Genomic DNA, 19,704 nt, shown 5'->3' with positions numbered 1-19,704 from the left:
TACTAGCCGACATTAGTCAGGAGGCTCTTTAGTCTAAGTTTAGTCTACGTCTTTAGTCTAAAATAACCAAGCGACTTAACGCTATGTATACGAAACAAGAGAGTTACCCAAGCAACTCCACCTTGGGGAGGCAAGAATAGCTAGTAGTAGCTAGCTCGCCTCAGTGAATTAGCTAACCTGACTAGCACGCTATGCAGCGCTTGTTAGCCAGCATGGTCTCAAAAGTCTACATAGGACCGTATCAACGAGGTGGTACCAGACCCTTCATCGACAAGTCTGGGAAGAGAGTCAAGCAGTGCTTGACTGAGACAGACACAGGCGGCGGGGGGGTACCTATTGAACCTGTCGGCCCTCTCTCTTCGAGTAGCATCCCATAACCAACGATAGAGTGCACAGGAGCCGGATTGAGCTTGGGCAGCCACTGCACACACCACGCCCAGGCACACAAGGCATTTGATTCGACCAAAGATCCAATCCATCTCCGCTTCCCACAACTCCAATACAGCCGAGGTACGGCCACCCGGGAGAGGAAGTCACTATAGGAAACACCAAGCTACACGATTGTCAAGAGAACCTGCGTGTGGACTAGTATGGGCTCAGTGCCAGCCGTCCCCTAGTCCTGCACACAAACTGATTTGAACGAGGGCACGGCAGAGCATGCACCGAGACATACAAGACAACATTTGGGCATGGGCACGAACCCGAACCCGGCATAGCCTTCGTCATCTAGGTCGCATCTTTTGCCATCTTAATCATTACTAAAGCCAGGCCAAACAATCTGAAGAATAACTAATTGTTTGTGATTAAGAAACTATGAGAACCATACAAACTCCAGCACACAACGTCCAGAGGGGAAACTTTAGTCGGCACAACTTAAGACAGTCTCATGCTCCATTTGTTTGTTTTAGTAGCGTGAATCATTCCTGTTCACACTGAGGTAAAGAGCGGAATAATTGAAGGAATTCATCCGAGCCTCATGCTTATCACCTGAGGAAGGCAGGGATTCCAGCCGTGTGTGATTTCATTGGCCTTGTCAGGCGTGATTTTATATTCTTCAACCGAAGTCGCGAGTGCGACTCCCCATATTATGTTGTAAGGAAGTTGACTAACTGAAAGCGAACACATTGGGAGGGATCATAGACCATTCCTCCATATAGAATCCTTCCAGATCCTTGATATCCTTAGTCTACGCTTATGGACTGCCCTCTTCAATTCAAACCACCAAAATCTCCTGCGTTGTATGGGTTTGCTACTGCACCCAACTACCCTTTTTCCATTGGCTACTAGGAACTTATTTTTTGTTCTCCTTTTTTTAGGTGGGGGGGGGATGAGAGGTTGGGGGCTCTCTTACTTGACAAAAACAAGCATTTTCCATCTTGTTGTGCATCACTCTATAGCTACTATTGTGCACCAAGGGAAGTGAACAAGTGCACACTTCGGGAGAAAGGAGATTAGATTAGAGAGATTATTGGGACGCAACCCACATGCTTTAGAGTCCTCCACATCTACTTACTTCCATGTCCAACCCCTTTATAATTTCGGGTTGCGTGTGGGTGTGATATCTGACCCTCTTGCACTGCACCCAACCATCCCTCCCTCTCCATTAACTACTTTGTTTGCGTCCTTCCACTCCACCAGAGTTGCTTCTTTACTACGTAGGACGGAATATCTAAGGTAAGGAAACTTTTATTGGTTATCTTTCAGACAGTGCTATTCACTTTTACACTGAATTTTGATAGCAGCATCTCATTGATGTTGTTCCTTTTTGTCTCTTCCATTTGTGATCTATTAATGAACGTATGCATGTGCCATGAGGCATTGTTTATTCTAGTTTCTTTGCATTACAACCTCCACATTTGTATTATAACCCCCACATTTGAATTCCAATGGGAAATTCTGGTTTAGGATTTCCAATGTTTTTATAAAGAAAAAAAGTTTAATTTAAACCTTGTGACTAACCGAATAGACTAAGCCACGCGTCGAGCTATAACCCAGTCTGTAGGCATGGTCCGTCAGTCTCAACCCACCATTTGGAAAGCATTGTCCTTGGTTAGCACATAGTGCTAAAAATGCATTTGTTAAAAAATTTTACATAGAATCTCATTGTTATACCCTGAGCCAATATATATATATATATATATATTTATTTTTAAGCGAAAGGTTAATATGCTTTTCTCGTTTTTTTTGTGCAGGGAAGTACTATAAGACTTTACCCTACAGTGCCCTTATTACTGTGTTCTCGTGTAATTAGGTTAACAAGTACTGTATTTTTAGTACACTGTACTTTAACATTAGCCCTAACCCTTACCTGGAGTAACCTTGAGTACAGTTTTAGAAACATGTAATAATGAGTCGTTATAATACATGTTACAGTGTAACAGGAATCATTTCACATTAATAAGAGCACTATAAGGTATAGTATAGCCAGACTTACTGCCCTCAAATGATAGAAAAATACCTCTGCATTTATATTATTATTATTTCTACAATAATTATCAGTTTGTAGTAATTTTGTTGAATTTGACCCATAGCTTACAATGTTGAAGTTCAAGTTTTCACTACACTCATATTGAGGTCAATATAAACTGAAATCCATGAGCATCTAATCATCAAAAATAAATACAAATGTAAGGTCACCTTGGTCATTGAAAATGAGTTGTCACCTCTTATAATTCTCAGGTTCAGAAGGTGACAACATGAAAGCGTTGATTGGATTGGTCGTGTGTGCCGTGGCACTGCTATCTGGGTGTTGCACTGCTGGTAAATATATACATATATATCATAAGGTTTCCAAGGAATGCTGCCACTGGTCCAGGTTCAAATAATTTTTATAATCCTCCTAATGGTACGGTTAGGATTTGGGGTTGGGTAATCTGATCACAGATCTGTGTTTGAGGGCAATTTCTACCTTAATCTCCCAGTATTACTTCCTGTCTGCTACTGTCGAGGGTACTCATTAACCATAACCTTTTATTACACTGACCCCTAGTGGTATAATGTATAAGTGGTCAAGACACCTCTGAAGTATTTTAGGTCATCTATAGGAATTTTGGGAATAAGGGTTGAAAATACATTTAGAAAACATACTGAGCCACTAAGCTGTGGGAGGCAATGGCTCTCTAGCGCTGCCTTAATAAAACCAGCCTGGAGGTCAGCCTTTGAAATTGCTCCAGCATCCCAGCATGCCCTAGCCTATGGGAGGGTACCCCAAAATGGTTAGTGTCTCGACATCTGACACTGCCCATTGACTGAGGCTGGACGGCTGGAGCCCTAACAAAGCCCGGGGCCTCATCATATCTGAGGCCTGACCATTTCTCACGAGCCGTCCGAGAGGATGCCTGCCACAGCCAACAAAAGAGTGTGATAAATCAATTGAGCTTGTAGACAATGGCTCGGGGCAGGCCCGTGAAATGACAGACATCTCAGTAGGCTTGTAGGTCGATGCCAAAGGTCTTTTACAAATTAATGTTGATGTGTGTCAGTATGCCACTGACACCATACGATACCGAGGGAGCACCCCCGACTGGGCCCACCACTGTATGTGGAGCGATTGCACCCCAGCACCTCCGCTTCCCCGCCTCCAACCCTGGCAGAGCTTGTTAGTTCTTGAGACGGACATGCTGAAATGGCATTGGTCACAGTCAGTCTACGGCAAGGAAAACTATTTTCAGTGTCATGCATAAGGGAGGGGGATTGGAAGGGGGGACTGTTAGCTTCTTCTGCTGGAGGGGTTTGATGGAGGGGTTGTTGGTTCCAGAACATGCCTTTAGGGAAGAGCGGGGTGGGTAGGAGCCCACTTTAGTCTCACCACAGGAGGTTCAAAACAGTCCTGTTGTACCCCATTAATGTCCCCCTACATTGCCCCCAAAATGGACTCCTTATCATTGGAGAGAAAAGTGTCTTGTTAGAAAGCTGCAGTACAATACAGCCATTCTTCTCTATCCTGGCTCTTGGGTCTTAACTCCTGAAGTTGGAAGAGAGGACAGAGCAGAACATGGTATGATGATAGGCTTACATTAGAAGCCCTCAAGAAGCAACTTCTACTAGTTTTCAACCAGACAAAGCAAATGAACCAATGCAAGGCCTGGGAGAAGGGATTAACTTTGAATCCTATTAATCCCTCATATTATATTTCATTACACAGACAGACTAAGGAGCAGTGTGCATACATTGACGTGTTTGGTTTTTGTTGTTCCAGGGCCTGCAGCGTTATCCATCACCACTATATTGGTAAGGTATTACACATCATACTAATACATATCGCAATCATATTATCATACTGTAAATTGTTTGTTATGCATACCATCAGACATACAGCAAACATTCATTTTTATATTTCAAATTCATATTTATCATAATGACTCTTCTGATCCAATACATTTATTTGGGCACACCTGTTTGAATGACACTGTGGCTTCTTTTACACATAGTGCCCAATTCTGATGTAATGAAATATCTGATGCTATCAGATTTCCCCCCAAATGTGTAAACAGGAAAAACAACATAAGGTGCCCAATTCTGATATTTTGCCCAATTATTGTTCTTTTGAACAATCAGATTAGATTCCATGGCTGTGCTCACACAGGCCACCCGATTTGGATCTGTCATGACATACACGGACTACCTATTGAGATGTGCCTTTTGTTAAGTCAATCAGAAGTTAAATGTGGTGAAAAGGAGACTGGAGTGCCACTTTAATGTAACTCTGTGATGGAATGCATGTTTTAACTTATGATCCACTTGTCGGATTCTCTCCCACCAGCAAGAGCCATGCACTATGACCCAAGGGTCTGAGCTGGAGGGGTATTGCATTGACCTGCTCGCGGAGATCGCCAAGAAGTTGGGCTTCAAGTACGAAGTGCACCTGGTGAAGGACGGCAAATACGGGCGACAGGACGAGAGCGGAAACTGGCTGGGGATGATCGGGGAGGTGGTCCGAGGGGTGAGTGACCTGAACAGAAAGTAGCAGGTGGTGGTATACGCTATGCTGGGAGATTGGTTAAGTCATTCAGACTTGTGTTCAGTAGGCTGTGCATGGCTATACTCACTCACACTTGTGTGTGTGGGTCCCTATTCCCGTTTGTTTGTCCCTGTTCCTGTGTCTGTGTCCCTAGTCCTGTGTGTGTTCCTGCTCATGTGTGTGTGTCACTGTGTGGTGTATGTGTGTGTTTGTGTGTATTTATGTGTGTGTGTCTGCTCTTGTCTGCTCCTATTTATCAGGAGGCCGACCTGGCGGTCGCCGCTCTGACCCTCACTGCAGCCAGGGAGCTGTCGGTGGAGATGAGTACTCCCTTCTTGCAGACCGGTGTTGGCTTCATCCTGAGCAGGGACCTGGGCTCCGAGGAGAGCCACTTCGTCAGCTTCCTCTTTCCCTTCTCCACAGAGATGTGGGTGGGTGTCCTCGTGGCCTTCCTGGTGACTGGCCTCTGCATTTATCTGGTGGCCAGGTGAGATATCATCATCAACTCGGGCCCCATTCCTAATCTAGCCCCTAGCTATAAACCCTAGTCATTTTGGGCTGAATCCTAACTTCCACTTAAGTCTGTCAGTCATCCATTAAAGTCAACGAGACTAAGTAAAAATACGTAGAAGTTAGAATCTTTGCATACAAAGATGTCAACATACAAATAATGCGTAATGCTATGAAACATATAGGCTACAGTACGTCCAGTATACAACTCTAGCGTGGGAGATAGGGGTGGTTGATAATAGAGTATGTCAATGGAAGTAGAAACTACACTGCTAATTCATTCTTCTAAGAATCTGGTTTGGCCACTGTCCAGAGAATGAAGTTCTGTAAAGAAAGACATCTCAATGCTCACTTTACCCCCTCAGGATAAGCCCCTGTGAGTGGGCTGACCCCGAGACAGACGAACACAGCTTCACCCTCCTGCACAGCTTCTGGTACATCACCGGAGCCCTGACACTGCAAGGTAATGCAGCTATGAACCAAATTGCCCAGATTACATTTTTTTTTTTTTTAACATAGCCCTGCATCCCTCTCCTTTACACAATTACACAAAACGGTCCTTAATAAATCGCAATCTGGGTCAGGTGGGCATAATTTGAAAGCTTGTTCTATTGCAACATGACTAGCTAAATGATATAAAATACGAAGACTGACATTATATTATGAAATATTTAAAGGCGTTAACAGGAGATAAAATTAACATATTTTAAATGGATGGGTGTGGATGGACGGGTGAGTGTGTGTGTGTGTGTGTGTGTGTGTGTGTGTGTGTGCCAGTGGATGTGTGTGAATGGGTACATGTATGTGAGTGTGCGTGTGTGTAATACACGCAAAGACGATGAAAACGCAAGGTAGGGATGCCAACAACATGCAAATGACATTTAACAAAAAACAAGTAAATAAATGAAAACAATAACACTTCAGATACATGCCCAAGCCAACACCAAACAAAGGATACCTTGCTTTTGCTTTTTTGTTTGTTGAATTTTTTTATTATTAGTATTATTTTTGTATGACTATTATTTATTAGGGTCAACAATTACTTGTACCATAGTACCAATTATTTTGTTTTATGAAATGCTGATTTCTGGCCTGTTTAGGTTAATTTATTTATTTTCAGTTTGAGGGGGGGGCAAATGTATATATCTTTTGTTGTGATTCTTTTGCGATCAAAAACCAATATATAACAAGTATTTAAAAAAGAAACTGTATTTTACATGAGTTTTATGATATGGAAATGTGATGTGCACATTTGGACTCGGGTGTTTGGCTTGCTTTATGACTTCAAAGCGGTATTTATTATAATCCTCAACATCTCATCTTTCAAAATACATAGAGTCCTCGTAATGTACAGCATTTCCCTCACTCAGACAACAAACAAATTGCATAAGCTACCCAGTTAGCAGTTAGCTGGAGAGGTGGGGGCAACCACTTGTCGCGCCCGGTGCTCAAGTTCAGAACGGCTGTCAGACAAAACCCATTCAGAGCTTTTTTATATTTTTATTTATTTTTTATAAAAAATATAGATCAACAATTTACGTTGTTACATCATACAAAACCGAACGCAGGTATTAACGAGAAAATACTAAAACATACAAAAAAAAACATTCAGAGCTGTGAAGCGGAGACCCTGAGCTCTGACGTCATGCATAGCATGTTACTGTACAGCCAATGTGTTCTAATTTAGGCGCTTATCAGTGTCCAGATCTGCCATTTCCAACCTGTATACGGGTAGGAGTATAAAGGGCTACACGTATGAGCAATCTATATCCTCTGTTTTTTTTATGTTCTACATTGCTTGTCTTAAGAGAGAACTAGGACGGATAATATGGGAGTTTGCACACTTTATATTGTAGTCCAGAAGAAAGTGATGGAGTGACAGCAAAAATAAGTTTGAGTTTCTAAAATGAAAAGTATTTTTCAGTCTCCCCAACAGAAGTTCCAAATATGTTTTTAAGTGATCCGTCCCATTTCAAATTTCAATCATAGAATACAATTTTACATAATATAATGGATCTCAATGGTTTGCGTTCTCAGGTGCTGGCCCACACCCTAAAGGCCTGTCTGGTCGCATTATCAGCGCCATCTGGTGGGTGTTTGCGGTGGTGCTCCTGGCCTGCTACTTCAGCAACTTCAACACCATGCTACGCTCCGACACCAAACACGTCTCGGTGATGAACTTCGATGAGCTGGCCAGACAGGACGTCATTGACTATGGAACAGTGGAAGGCGGCACCACGTTCAATTTCTTCAAAGTACGTGTCGCTTTAAAAAGAAACCGCACAAATGTATTCCTTAGTAAACGTCAATCGATGTACACAAATGCTAAATTGTCTGTACCTGCACATATTTCTTTACATTTCCTTCCATAGTGCGTTTCGGATAAAAACATACACCTACAACTAGAACCGCTAATGTCTCAACAACTATGGCCTAAAATCATCTGACCAACTTTGCATTTCTAAGATTCCTTTTTCGCTCCCATTTCTAGAACTCCAACAACCCCACCTACCGACGCATCTTCCAGCACATGGAGAGGAAGAAGAGTTGTGTGCCTTCTGTGGAAGAGGGCAATCGACGTGCCCAGGAAGGCAACTACGCCTTCATTGGCGAAGCAGCGTCTCTGGACCTGGCTGTGGCTCGCTACTGCAACCTGATCCGCAGCAGTGAACTCATTGCCATGAGAGGGTACAGCATTGCAGCACCCCTAGGTGAGCCCCGAGCAGCTGGATCCACAGTACACCCCATAGATGGACCTGATATATGGAAAGCTGTGCTATCAATAGGCACCATTGGGAACATTGTCTATGTGTTTTTATGGGTGGTCTGCTGTGGTGATGAATATCTGAAGTATTCAAAATTCAGTTCATTACTTGATATGCACCATAACACATACACACTGACACCCTTCTCTCATAAGACAAAAATTAATTCCCCTTTCTCACTCGCTTTCCCTCCATCTCCCTCCTCCTCCTTCCCTCGCATTCCCTGCCAGGCTCCCCTATGATGAAGAACATAACGGTGGCCATACTGCAGCTGAGTGAGTCTGGGGAATTGGCGTACCTGCAGAGTAAGTGGTGGGCCAACAGCTGTATGCCAGACGGGGGCCAAGCCCCACAGGCCCTCCAGGCCCACCTCCTGAGGGGCCTCTTCATGCTGCTGGCCCTGGGGTGTGGCCTGGGCCTCCTCATTGCCCTCCTGGAGCTTGCCTCCAAGGCCCGCGACCAAGCCAAGGACCAGAAGGTAAGGGAACATGACGAGAGGATATTGAATGGACTTAAAATATATATACAGTTAAAGTCAGAAGTTTACATACACCTTAGCCAAATACATTTAAACTCAGTTTTTCACAATTCCTGACATTTAATCCCAGTAAAAATTCCCTGTTTTAGGTCAATTAGGATCACCACTTTATTTTAAGACTGTGAAATGTCAGAATAATAGTAGAGAGAATGATTTATTTCATATTTTATTTATTTCATCACATTCCCAGTGGGTCAGAAGTTTACATACACTCAATTAGTACTTGGTAGCATTGCATAGCATAATTGACTTCCTAAAATTCCCCTACTACTCACACTTCTTCCTCCTCTCCTCTCCTTCTCTCCTATCCTCTCTTCTGTCTCCCTTTTCTCTCCTCACAGAAATCCTGCTGCTCAGTATTGTCGGCAGAGCTGAGTCAACGTTTCAGATCGGGCAGGGCGAATGCAGGCACAGAGACGTCAGAGAAGAGCAAAGCGTAAAGGATCTGTTTTACTGATTGGCTCCGAAAAGCACCATATAGTTTGATACGCATATAAACCATGTGTAAGGGACCCTGGTCCTGTCCTTGGGAGCAGCAGTATCTTCCATATCCTAGTAGTGTATCACAGCAGTAACTTCTGTTTCATAGTGTACGACACAGTTACCGAGTTCCCCATGTGCACGTACAGTGGCTTGTTAGAATAGATTCCAATTAGAGTATATTCTACTATATATTCCACTCTGAAAATGTATTATTAAGCCACTATAGAAAAAAGCAACAATAACATTTCATGCTCTCAGAGGACATGGGCCTCCCACTGCAGAAATAGACTACTAACAGTTTGTTTTTTATATATATTAAGTTGATACAGGCTTTGCAACTAACCTCCAGATAAGTTCTTTTAGCAACTGTATTTTCAATAGTTTTTTTGTTGATATGTACTGCCAAAATATCTCATGTGCTACTAAATCTGGTGGCTTTTGAGTTGTTTCATTAACCGTTCTATATGTTTCACTTTAACCAAATTAAATCCCTAGACAACCCAAATGCATAGATTTTTGTTAGTTTTGTTAAGTTTCACACCTAAGCTCTCTCAAAAGTGTTTTGGATGGATAGAAATAAATAAATAAATAAAATAGATTTTTGATGGATTTGTAAAATGGTTGCTTTCCAGGAGTGTGGGGAATGAACAGGCACTGTGGGTTAGAGGTACAGTTATTGTGATAACTGATCAGTCAATTTTTTCTTCTATGAATATTGCTATTTGAGTTTTGTTGCATTGTGGGGTCAAATAAAATCTACCAAACTCCACGAATGGGCTCATTCTCCATCCCCCTTGGCATGTTGTCTCGCATAGCCAGATGGAAGTAAGATGTCGTTGCAATGCATACACTGTAAACCCCAATGTGCTGTCATTAGTCAAAACTTTTGAGGAAACCCATTGCACTTAATATATCTGAGTACAGTTACTTAAAGTAATTTTGTAGTCATTACTCAAACCGATAGATTCACTGTGACAATTTGTTTTCTGAGGTCTTGGCTGATTTCTTTTGATTTTCCCATGATGTCAAGCAAAGAGGCACTGAGTTTGAAGGTAGGCCTTGAAATACATCCACAGGTACACCTCCAATTGACTCAAATTATATCAATTAGCCTATCAGAAGCTTCTAAAGCCATGACATAATTCTCTGGAATTTTCCAAGCAGTTTAAAGGCACAATCAACTTAGTGGGTGTAAACTTCTGACCCACTGGAATTGTGATACAGTGAATTATAAGTGAAATAATCTGTCTGTGAAAAATTACTTGTGTCATGCACAAAGTAGATATCCTAACCGACTTGACAAAACTATAGTTTGTTGACAAGAAATTTGTGGAGTGGTTGAACAACAAGTTTTAATGACTCCAACCTAAGTGTATGTAAACTTCCAATTTCAACTGTATATCTACAAAGATTTTTAAAAGTGACCGGGATTACACAAAGTCAGGGACTTATTTCCATTGTGGTTCTTATTTTTTACATACATACATATACAATTACATAGATACAGACACATTACAGAGATGTGTATGAGGGAGTGTTTAAGTACAATTCTTACAAGCTTGTTTAGCTGATAGCTTATTCTTTAGATGTTTGGGGCTGCTGGTGAACCATGAGGTTCAGGCATAATCAAAGTGACACTGGACTAGCGCACTAGCTAGGTTTCCATACAATTGGTGACATATTTTCATGAGAATATTCTAAAATCTTCATTTATAAACCATATGTAATTTCAGAGTTTGTAAGTGTATGAAAACTTCCGACTTCAACTGTATATGCTAGAATCTCCTTTGGCAGCGATTTACAGCTGTGAGTCTTTCTGGGTAAGTCTCTAAGAGCTTTGCACAGATGGATTGTTCAATATTTGCACATTATTATTTAAAGACTTCTTCAAGCTGTCAAGTTGGTTGTTGATAATTACTAGACAAACATTGTCAAGTCTTGCCATAGATTCTCAAGCCAATTTAAGTCAAAACTGTAACTAGGCCACTCAGGAACATTCAATGTCATCTAGGTAAGCCTCTCCAGTGTATATTTGGCCTGTGTTTTAGGTTATTGTCCTGCTGAAATGTGAATTTCAAATCAAACTGTATTTGTCACATGCGAATAGTAGACCTTACCATGAAATGTTAAGTACAAGCCCTTAACCAACAATGCAATTAACCTCTATGGACAGTTCTTGGTCAATATTTGATAATGTGACTAGAATGACATTGTAAACAGCCTACTATCTGGGACATAGACATGTCTTATATGGGCAGAAAGCTTACATTCTTGTTTATCTAATCGCAGTGTCCAATTTACAGTAGCTATTACAGCAACAAAAAATACCATGCTATTATTTGAGGATAGTGCACAACAAAACACTTTTATTACAGCAACTGGTTTGATCCATTCACTTCTGAAGGTAAATAATGTACTTACATTCAGTAATCTTGCTCTAATTTGTCATCCTGAGGATCCCAGAGATAAAATGTAGCATAGTTTTGTTTGATAAAATCCATTTTTAGATTCAAATGTAGAAACTGGGTTCTACAGTTTGACCCCACTGCTGTCTCAGTGATGTTTTGTGTTGGATTTGCCCCAAACATAACACTTTGTATTCAGGACAAAAATGAATTGCTTTGCCACATTTCTTTCTGTATTACTTTAGTGCCTTGTTGCAAACAGGATGCATGTTTTGGAATATTTTTAAATCTGTACAAGCTTCCTTCTTTTCACTCTGTCATTTATTCACTCTGTCATGTATTGTGGAGTAACTGTAATGTTGTTGATCCATCATCATTTTTCTCCTATCACAGCTATTCAACTCTAACTGTTTTAAAGTCACACTTGGCCTCATGGTGAAATCCCTGAGCGGTTTCCTTCCTCTCCAGCAACTGAGTTAGATACAGGCATCTTTGAACTGACTTTTTGATACAAAGTTTTTTTATAATTGAAAAAAAATAATTGTACCCATTGGTGCCCTTCTTTGCGAGGCATTGGAAAACATCCACGTTCTTTGTGGTTCAATCCCTGTTTGACATTCACTGCTTGATTGAGGGACCTACCAGATAATTGTATGTGTGGGGTAAAGAGATGAGTTAGACATTCAAAAATCATGTTAAACACTCTTTTTGCAAACAGAATCCATGCAACTTATGTGACTTGTTAAGCACATTTTTATTCCTAAACTTACTTAGGCTTGCCACAACAAAGGGGTTGAATACTTATTGACTCAAGACATTTGAGCTTTTCAATTTGAATTAATTAGTAAAAATGTCTAATGAACATAATTCCACTTTGACATTATGGGTTATTGTGTGTAGGCAAGTGACACAAACTCTTAATTGAACGCATTTTAAATTCAGGCTGTAACACAACACAATGTGGAGAAAGTCAAGGGGTGTGAATACTTTCTAAAGGGACTAATTTCCTAGTGTGCCTTGCCTTTTTGAGTGAATTGTAGAATTGTACCTACCACCCATGACTATTTTTAGTGACAGAGACATGTTCATTTTCAGTCCTTGTGGGCTTCACCAAGTTGAGTTCCTAGGCAAATTTTGTCATTATAATGAACTCTTTATGACAATATAATGCATATTAGTGATGGGCATTCCGAGTCTTTTCGGTGAGCCGGCTCATTTGGCTCCCAAACAGCTCTTAGTTCAAAATTGACCTAGAACCATTAAAATATTGCAAATCTCCAATGTAGAGCCCAAAAAGTAGGCTACATTTATGTCAGATTGAGAAATGCGCATTCACATTTACTTGCAAAATAAAAGTAAAAATTAAAACGCACTGCAAAAATGAGAGTGGACTAAAATGACGCGCTCTCCCCACTATTTATTGTTTCTGCAGTGAGGATTCTATGCACCCTCTTTAGAAAATAATTGTGTAACTCATCTACAGATAATCGTTGTTTTGAGGTAAAAAAGCAGCAATAGCAGTATGCAAATCAGGGAGCCAAATATATATATTTTTAGGTTAGCTTTACCCTGATACAATGGCCTAAAGCTCATGGTTTACAGGCCACATCAGGCCTGCAAGTAGGGTTGCAAAATCCCGGTAACTTCCCCAAAATCCCCAGATTTAAAAAAAATCTTGGTTGAAGAATTTCCTGGAATCTTCCAACTGGGATTTCTGGGAAATTTGCCAGAATTTTGCAACCCTATCTGCAAGTCACATTATGCTGGCTTGCAAAGTGATGTTTAATTCCTATTGGAATCCAGGCAGAGTTAGGATATCCAACAGTTGTCATTTTTATTCAACCGTAACCTGCATTCATAATGACTGCCAGCGTTAGGAACAGTGTGAGGAGACTACCTACACCATTTAAACTGGAACAATAATTTCAGTAAGGGGTGCAAACATGTAACAATGATTGGATTAGTTTAAGAACTTCAAATTGACGCCGACAAATATGGAAGCTCTGCGTCTAGCTCCTAAGCAACTTTGCGTGTATTTTGTTTTTTTGTGTGTTATTTCTTACATTATTAGCCCAGAATGTTTTTTTGTGTTATTATTACATACAGCCGGAAATAACTTTTGGATATCAGAGCGGCGGTAACTCACTAGCATTACAACCAGGAATACAATTTTCCCAAATTGGATACTTTGTTCATACCTCCCTGGGCAATTTAACTTATCCCAGAGGCTGCTCCAAGACACCGCCGGCGGAGAAGAAGTATTTGGAGTGGACTTCTAGTCCGACTCAGGAGGCGTGCACACCAACCACCGCTTCCGAGTATATTACTTGCTAACGATCAGTCTCTGGACAATAAAGTAGATGAGTGCAGGGCAAGGATCTCATCCAGAGAAACATCAGGGACTGTAACATACTCTGTTTCACGGAATCAATGCTCTCTCCGGATATACTGTCCTCGTCCATACAGCCAGCTGGGTTCTCAGTACATCGCACAGACAAGGAATAAAAGAACTCTCCAGGAAGAAAAAAGGTGGGGGTGTATATTTCATGATTAACTACTCATGGTTTGATTGTGATAACGTACAGAAACTCAAGTCCTTGTGTTCACCCGACCTAGAATACCTCACAATCAAATGCCGACCGTAATACCTCCCAAGAGAATTCCCTTCGGTTTTCGTCACAGCCGTGTACATTCCCCCTGATCACGTGGACTGGGATATGTTCCGGGTAGGCTCTGAGAATAACTACAAACAGTGTAGTTATTCCCTCCGTAAGGCAATCAAACAGGCAAAATGTCAGAACAGAGACAAAGTGTCGCAATTTGGCTCAGACATGAGACGTATGTGGCAGGACCTACAGACAATCACAGACTACAAAGAGTAAACCAGCCACGTTGCGGACACTGACGTCTTGCTCCTGGACAAGCTAAACACCTTCTTTGCCTGCTTTGAGGAAAATACAGTGCCCTCGCCGTGGGCCACCGCTACTCCAGAGGACTGTGAGCTCGCGTGGCCAACATGAGTAAGACTTTTCAGTGCGTTAATCCTCGCAAAGCTGCTGGCCCAGATAGCATTGCTAGCTGTGTCCACATAGCATGCGCAGACCAGCTGGCTGGAGTGTTTTACGGACATATTTAATCTCTACCTATCCCAGTCTGTTGTCCCCACTTGCTTCAAGATGTCCACCATTGTTCCTGTACCAAAGAAAGCGAAGGTAACTGAACTGAATGACTATTGCCCCATAGCACTCACTTCTGTCATCATGAAGCGCTTTGAGAGGCTAGTTAACGATCATTTCAAGTCCACCTTACCCGACACCCAAGATCCACTGATATATGCATACCACCCCAATAGATCCACGGATGACGCAATTGCCATCGCACTGCACACTGCCCTATCCCATCTGGATAGCAGAATATCTATGTAAGAATGCTGTTCATTGACTACAGCTCAGCCTTCAACACCATCATACCCTCCAAGCTCATCATTAAGCGCAGGGCCTTGGGTCTGAACCTCACCCTGTTCAACTTGGTCCTGGACTACCTAACGGGCCGCCCCCAGGTGGGGAAGGTGTTGATGATTAGTTATTTGAGAAGGAGACAAGTCAAGACGCTGGACCGGGTGATTCAGTTTATAGTAAGGCAGTTTATTATGAGACAAAGATATTTGGCAAAGCGTGCACGGACTCCTTCGTTTAGCTCATAGGGAACTAGCAGAAGAGAGCCCCGAAACATAGTATACATCCAATTTATACAATGAAATAACAGTGTGTTGACGTTGAGTCTAGTAGGTCCGCTCTCCTGACTGGTCGATGAGTGGAGGGACGGTCCACTCTCCAGGTGGTGTCGACTTCCCATTGGCCCTTGGCAGTGTCCTTTGTCCTCGGAGTCCAACACACCTAAGTGTGTGTGTGTGTGTGTGTGTATTTCTGGTAATTCGTGTCTGGGTGCTTGCGATATTCATGGAATGTTGTTCTTTACACCAGTGGTCAGTTCGTGTGGCTAGGGTGCTTTCATGTCTTGACATTTTTGTGTGAGTGCTTAGTCCGCCATCAGTCTCTGGGTGTGGTCGTGATTGGTATCAGTTGGTTGCTCAATATGTCTCTGGAATTTTGTTGTGTGCTGTTGTGAAACATGTTGTGCAAATGCCCTCCTTATATATCATTAGGTAAAACGTTAGATTATCTTTATTACAAAGGTAGGCAACAACACCTCCACTAAACTGACACTCAACACAGGAGCCCCCTAAGGGTGCATGCTCATCCCCCTCCTGTACTGCCAGTTCACCCATGATTGCGTGGCCACGCACGCCTCCAACTCAATCATCAACTTTGCAAACGTCACAACAGTGGTAGGCCTGATTACCAACAATGACAAGACAGCCTACTGGGAGGAGATGAGTTCCCTGGTGGAGTTGTGCCAGAAAATGAACCTCTCACTCAACGTCAACAAAATGAAGGAGCTGATCGTGGTCTTCAGGAGACAGCAGAGGGAGAACGCCACCATCTACATCGATGGGGCCACAGTGGAGAAGGTGAAAAGCTTCAAGTTCCTCGGCGTACACATCACTAGCAACCTGAAATGGTCCATCCACACAGACATACCTTATTTACATAATAAGTATTCAGAGCCCTTGCTATGAGACTCAAAATTGAGCTCAGGTGCATCCTGTTTCCATTGATCATCCTTGATGTTTCTACAACTTGATTGAAGTCCATCTGTGTTAAATTCAATTGATTGGACATGATTTGGAAAGGCACACACTTGTCTATATAAGGTCCCACAGTTGACAGTGTATGTCAGAGCAAAAACCAAGCCATGAGGTCGAAGGAATTGTCCGTAGAGCTCAGAGACCGGATTGTGTCGAGGAACAGATCTGGGGAAGGGTACCAAAACATTTCTGCAGCATGAAGGTCCCCAAAAACACAGTGGCCTCCATCATTCTTAAATGGAAGAAGTTTGGAACCACCAAGACTCTTCCTAGAACTGTCCGCCCGGGCCAAACTGAGCAATCGGGGGAGAAGGGCCTTGGTCAGGTAGGTGACCAAGAACCCAATGGTCACTCTGACTGAGCGCTAGAGTTCCTCTGTGGAGATGGAAGAAACTTCCAGAAGAACAACCATCTCTGCAGCACTCCACCAATCAGGCCTTTATGGTTGAGTGGCCAGACGGAAGCCACTCCTCAGTAAAAGGCACATGACAGGCTGCTTGGAGTTTGCCAAAATGCACCTAAAGGCTCTCAGATCATGAGAAACAATATTCTCTGGTCTGATGAAACCAAGATTGAGCACTTTGGCCTGAATGCCAAGCGTCACGTCAGGAGGAAACCTGGCACCATCCCTACGGTGATGCACGGTGGTAGCAGAATCATGCTGTGGGGATTGGCCTGGGAGACTAGTCAGGATCGTGCAAAGATGAACGGAGCAAAGTACAGAGAGATCCTTGATGAATACCTACTCCAGTGCTCACAGGACATCAGACTGGGGTGAAGGTTCACCTTCCAACATGACAATGACCCTAAGCACAGAGCCAAGACAACGCAGGAGTGGCTTCGGGACAAGTCTCTGAATGTCCTGAGTGGCCCAGCCAGAGCCCGGACTTAAACCTGATGGAACTTCTCTGGAGAGACCTGAAAATAGCGGTGCAGCAATGCTCCCCATCCAACCTGACAGAGCTTGAGAGGATCTGCAGAGAAGAATGGGAGAAACTACTCAAAAAAAAAGTTTTTTTGCTTTGTCATTAAGGACTATTGTGTGTAGGTTGATGTGGGGAAAAAAACAATTTAATACATTTTAGAACTGTAACATAATAAAATATGTAAAAAGTCAAGGGGTCTGAATACTTTCCAAAGGCACTGTGTATATGTATTAAATTGTTGTATATATATATATATATATATATATATATATATATATATATATATATATACAGCCTGGAATCGAATCAGGGTCTGTAGTGACGCCTCTAGCACTGAGATGGCTATATTTTGTTTATTTTGTATATTTTATATATATATATATATATATATATATATACACACACACACCCCGGACTCCGACATTGTGGCGCAGCGGTTTAAGGCACTGCATCTCAGTGCTAGAGGCGTCACTACAGACCCTGGTTCGATTCCAGGCTGTATCATAACCGGCCTTGATTGGGAGTCCCTGTAATGTCTACTCCCGCTCCCCCTCTCTGGCGCTCGTTGTTCTCATTATGACGCACACCTGTCACCATCGTTACACTCACCTGGACTCCATCACCTTCCTGATTACCTCCCCTATATCTGTCTCTCCCTTTGGTTCTTTCCTCAGGCGTTATTGTTTCTGTTTATATGTTTCATGTCTGTACGCTACTCGTGTTTTGTTTCATTTATTATTAAATTCACTCCCTGTACTTGCTTCCCGACTCCCAGCGTACACGTTACAGTCCCATAGGGCGGCGCACAATTGACCCAGCGTCGTCAGGGTTAGGGTTTGGCCGTCATTGTAAATAAGAATTTGTTCTTGATTGACTTGCCTAGTTAAATAAAGGTTAAATACATTTATTTTTAATTGCTCATCCTAATATTCTTAAATACATTATTTTACTTTTTAGATTTGTGTGTATTGTTGCACTTTTTGCGCTAAGTACCCAAGCATTTCACTACACCTGCAATAACATCTGCTAATTATGTGCATGTGACCAATAATATGTGATTTGATTTGTGATATGGACACCAAGGAACTTGAAGTTCTCGACCCGCTCCACAACAGCCCCGTCGATGTGGATGTGGCGTGATCTCCCCTCTTTCTCTAATAGTCCAATATCAGCTCCACGATTAGATACCCAATCAAGGGAATCTCGGATGAGGACGGAAGCTGATCAGGTTCACACAATGTGCTCCTCAGTGCACATAAACAGCCAGAGGCTGGCTTTCTTTATCAGTGCCGGTGCAGCAGATTTCTTACCCGACATGTTGGCTGCTCCGTCATTTGTCTGCCGTCGTCATCCTGACAGTGGTCGCTGGAGACTCCGGGCTGAGGAGCGTCGCTGGAGACTCCGGGCTGAGGAGCGTCGCTGGAGACTCCGGGCTGAGGATCGTCGCTGGAGACTCCGGGCTGAGGAGCGTCGCTGCAGGCCGAGTGCTCACAGCAGGCACTGGCTATACCGGGTTATGGAGGCGCACTGGAGGGTGAGTGCGGGGAGCAGGAACAGGACTTACTGGACTGGGCAGGCGCACTAGAGGCCTGATGCGTGGGGCTGGCTTTGGAGGCGCCAGACTAGTAACACGCACCTCAGGGCTAGTGCGGGGAGCAGGAACAGGACGTACTGGACTGGGCAGGCGCACTCGAGGCCTGATGCATGGGGCTGGCTTTGGAGGCGCCAGACTAGTAACACGCACCTCAGGGCTAGTGCGGGGAGCAGGAACAGGACGTACTGGACTGGGCAGGCGCACTAGAGGCCTGATGCATGGGGCTGGCTTTGGAGGCGCCAGACTAGTAACACGCACCTCAGGGCTAGTGCGGGGAGCAGGAACAGGATGTACTGGACTGGGCAGGCGCACTAGAGGGTGAGTGCGGGGAGCAGGAACAGGGTAAACTGGACCGAGGAGATGCACTGGTGGCCAGATACGCTGCGCCGGCGCACTTCTCCCTGGCTGCCGGCCAACTCTCGCCCGGCAATGCTGCGGAGCCCTTATTGACCGCACCAGACTGTGCGTGCGTATGGGCGACACAGTGCGTATCTCCGCATAACACGATGCTTGCTTGATCCCTCGCTCCCCATAATAAGCACGGGGAGTTGGCTCAAGTCTCCATCCTGACTCTGCCCAACTCCCCGTGTGCCCCCCCCAAAAATTTTTTTGGGGGGGATGCCTCTCGGCCTCACGTAGCTCCCTTAATTCCCCCTCCCAGAAATGTCGTTTTGCCTTTGCTGCCTCCAGTTCCTCCCTCGGTCGCCAGTACTCCCCAGCCTACCTCCAGGGTCCCTTTCCGTCTAAGATCTCCTCCCATGTCCACGACTCCAAATATTTCTCCTGCTGCTCCTTCTTCCGCTGCTTGTTCCTTT

General features: G+C 43.4%; 1 protein-coding gene across 1 annotated transcript; it reads left to right on the top strand.

Annotated features, from left to right (window-relative positions):
* The first annotated feature begins 1,369 nt into the window (after positions 1-1,369).
* Positions 1,370-10,025, top strand: si:ch211-251b21.1 (PBP2_iGluR_non_NMDA_like domain-containing protein). Its single transcript, XM_014136515.2, has 10 exons — positions 1,370-1,674; positions 2,680-2,760; positions 4,199-4,230; positions 4,763-4,942; positions 5,221-5,447; positions 5,836-5,933; positions 7,508-7,725; positions 7,962-8,181; positions 8,466-8,713; positions 9,115-10,025. The coding sequence occupies exons 2-10, from the start codon at positions 2,697-2,699 to the stop codon at positions 9,211-9,213; spliced, it is 1,386 nt and encodes a 461-aa protein (XP_013991990.1). The 5' UTR covers positions 1,370-1,674; positions 2,680-2,696; the 3' UTR covers positions 9,214-10,025.
* The last annotated feature ends 9,679 nt before the right edge of the window (positions 10,026-19,704 follow it).

Source organism: Salmo salar, chromosome ssa13, assembly GCF_905237065.1.
Source record: "Salmo salar chromosome ssa13, Ssal_v3.1, whole genome shotgun sequence".
NCBI classification, from domain to species: Eukaryota; Metazoa; Chordata; class Actinopteri; order Salmoniformes; family Salmonidae; genus Salmo; species Salmo salar.
Note: the sequence above shows the minus strand (reverse complement) of the source record. Positions and strands in the feature narration are given on the sequence as shown.

Coding starts and splice junctions, on each gene's coding strand:
- si:ch211-251b21.1 (XM_014136515.2), top strand. CDS start 2,697: ATGAAAGCGTTGATTGGATTGGTCGTGTGTGCCGTGGCACTGCTATCT. Junction 5,934..7,507: donor CGGAGCCCTGACACTGCAAG/GTAATGCAGCTA, acceptor TTGCGTTCTCAG/GTGCTGGCCCACACCCTAAA. Junction 8,714..9,114: donor ACCAAGCCAAGGACCAGAAG/GTAAGGGAACAT, acceptor CTCTCCTCACAG/AAATCCTGCTGCTCAGTATT.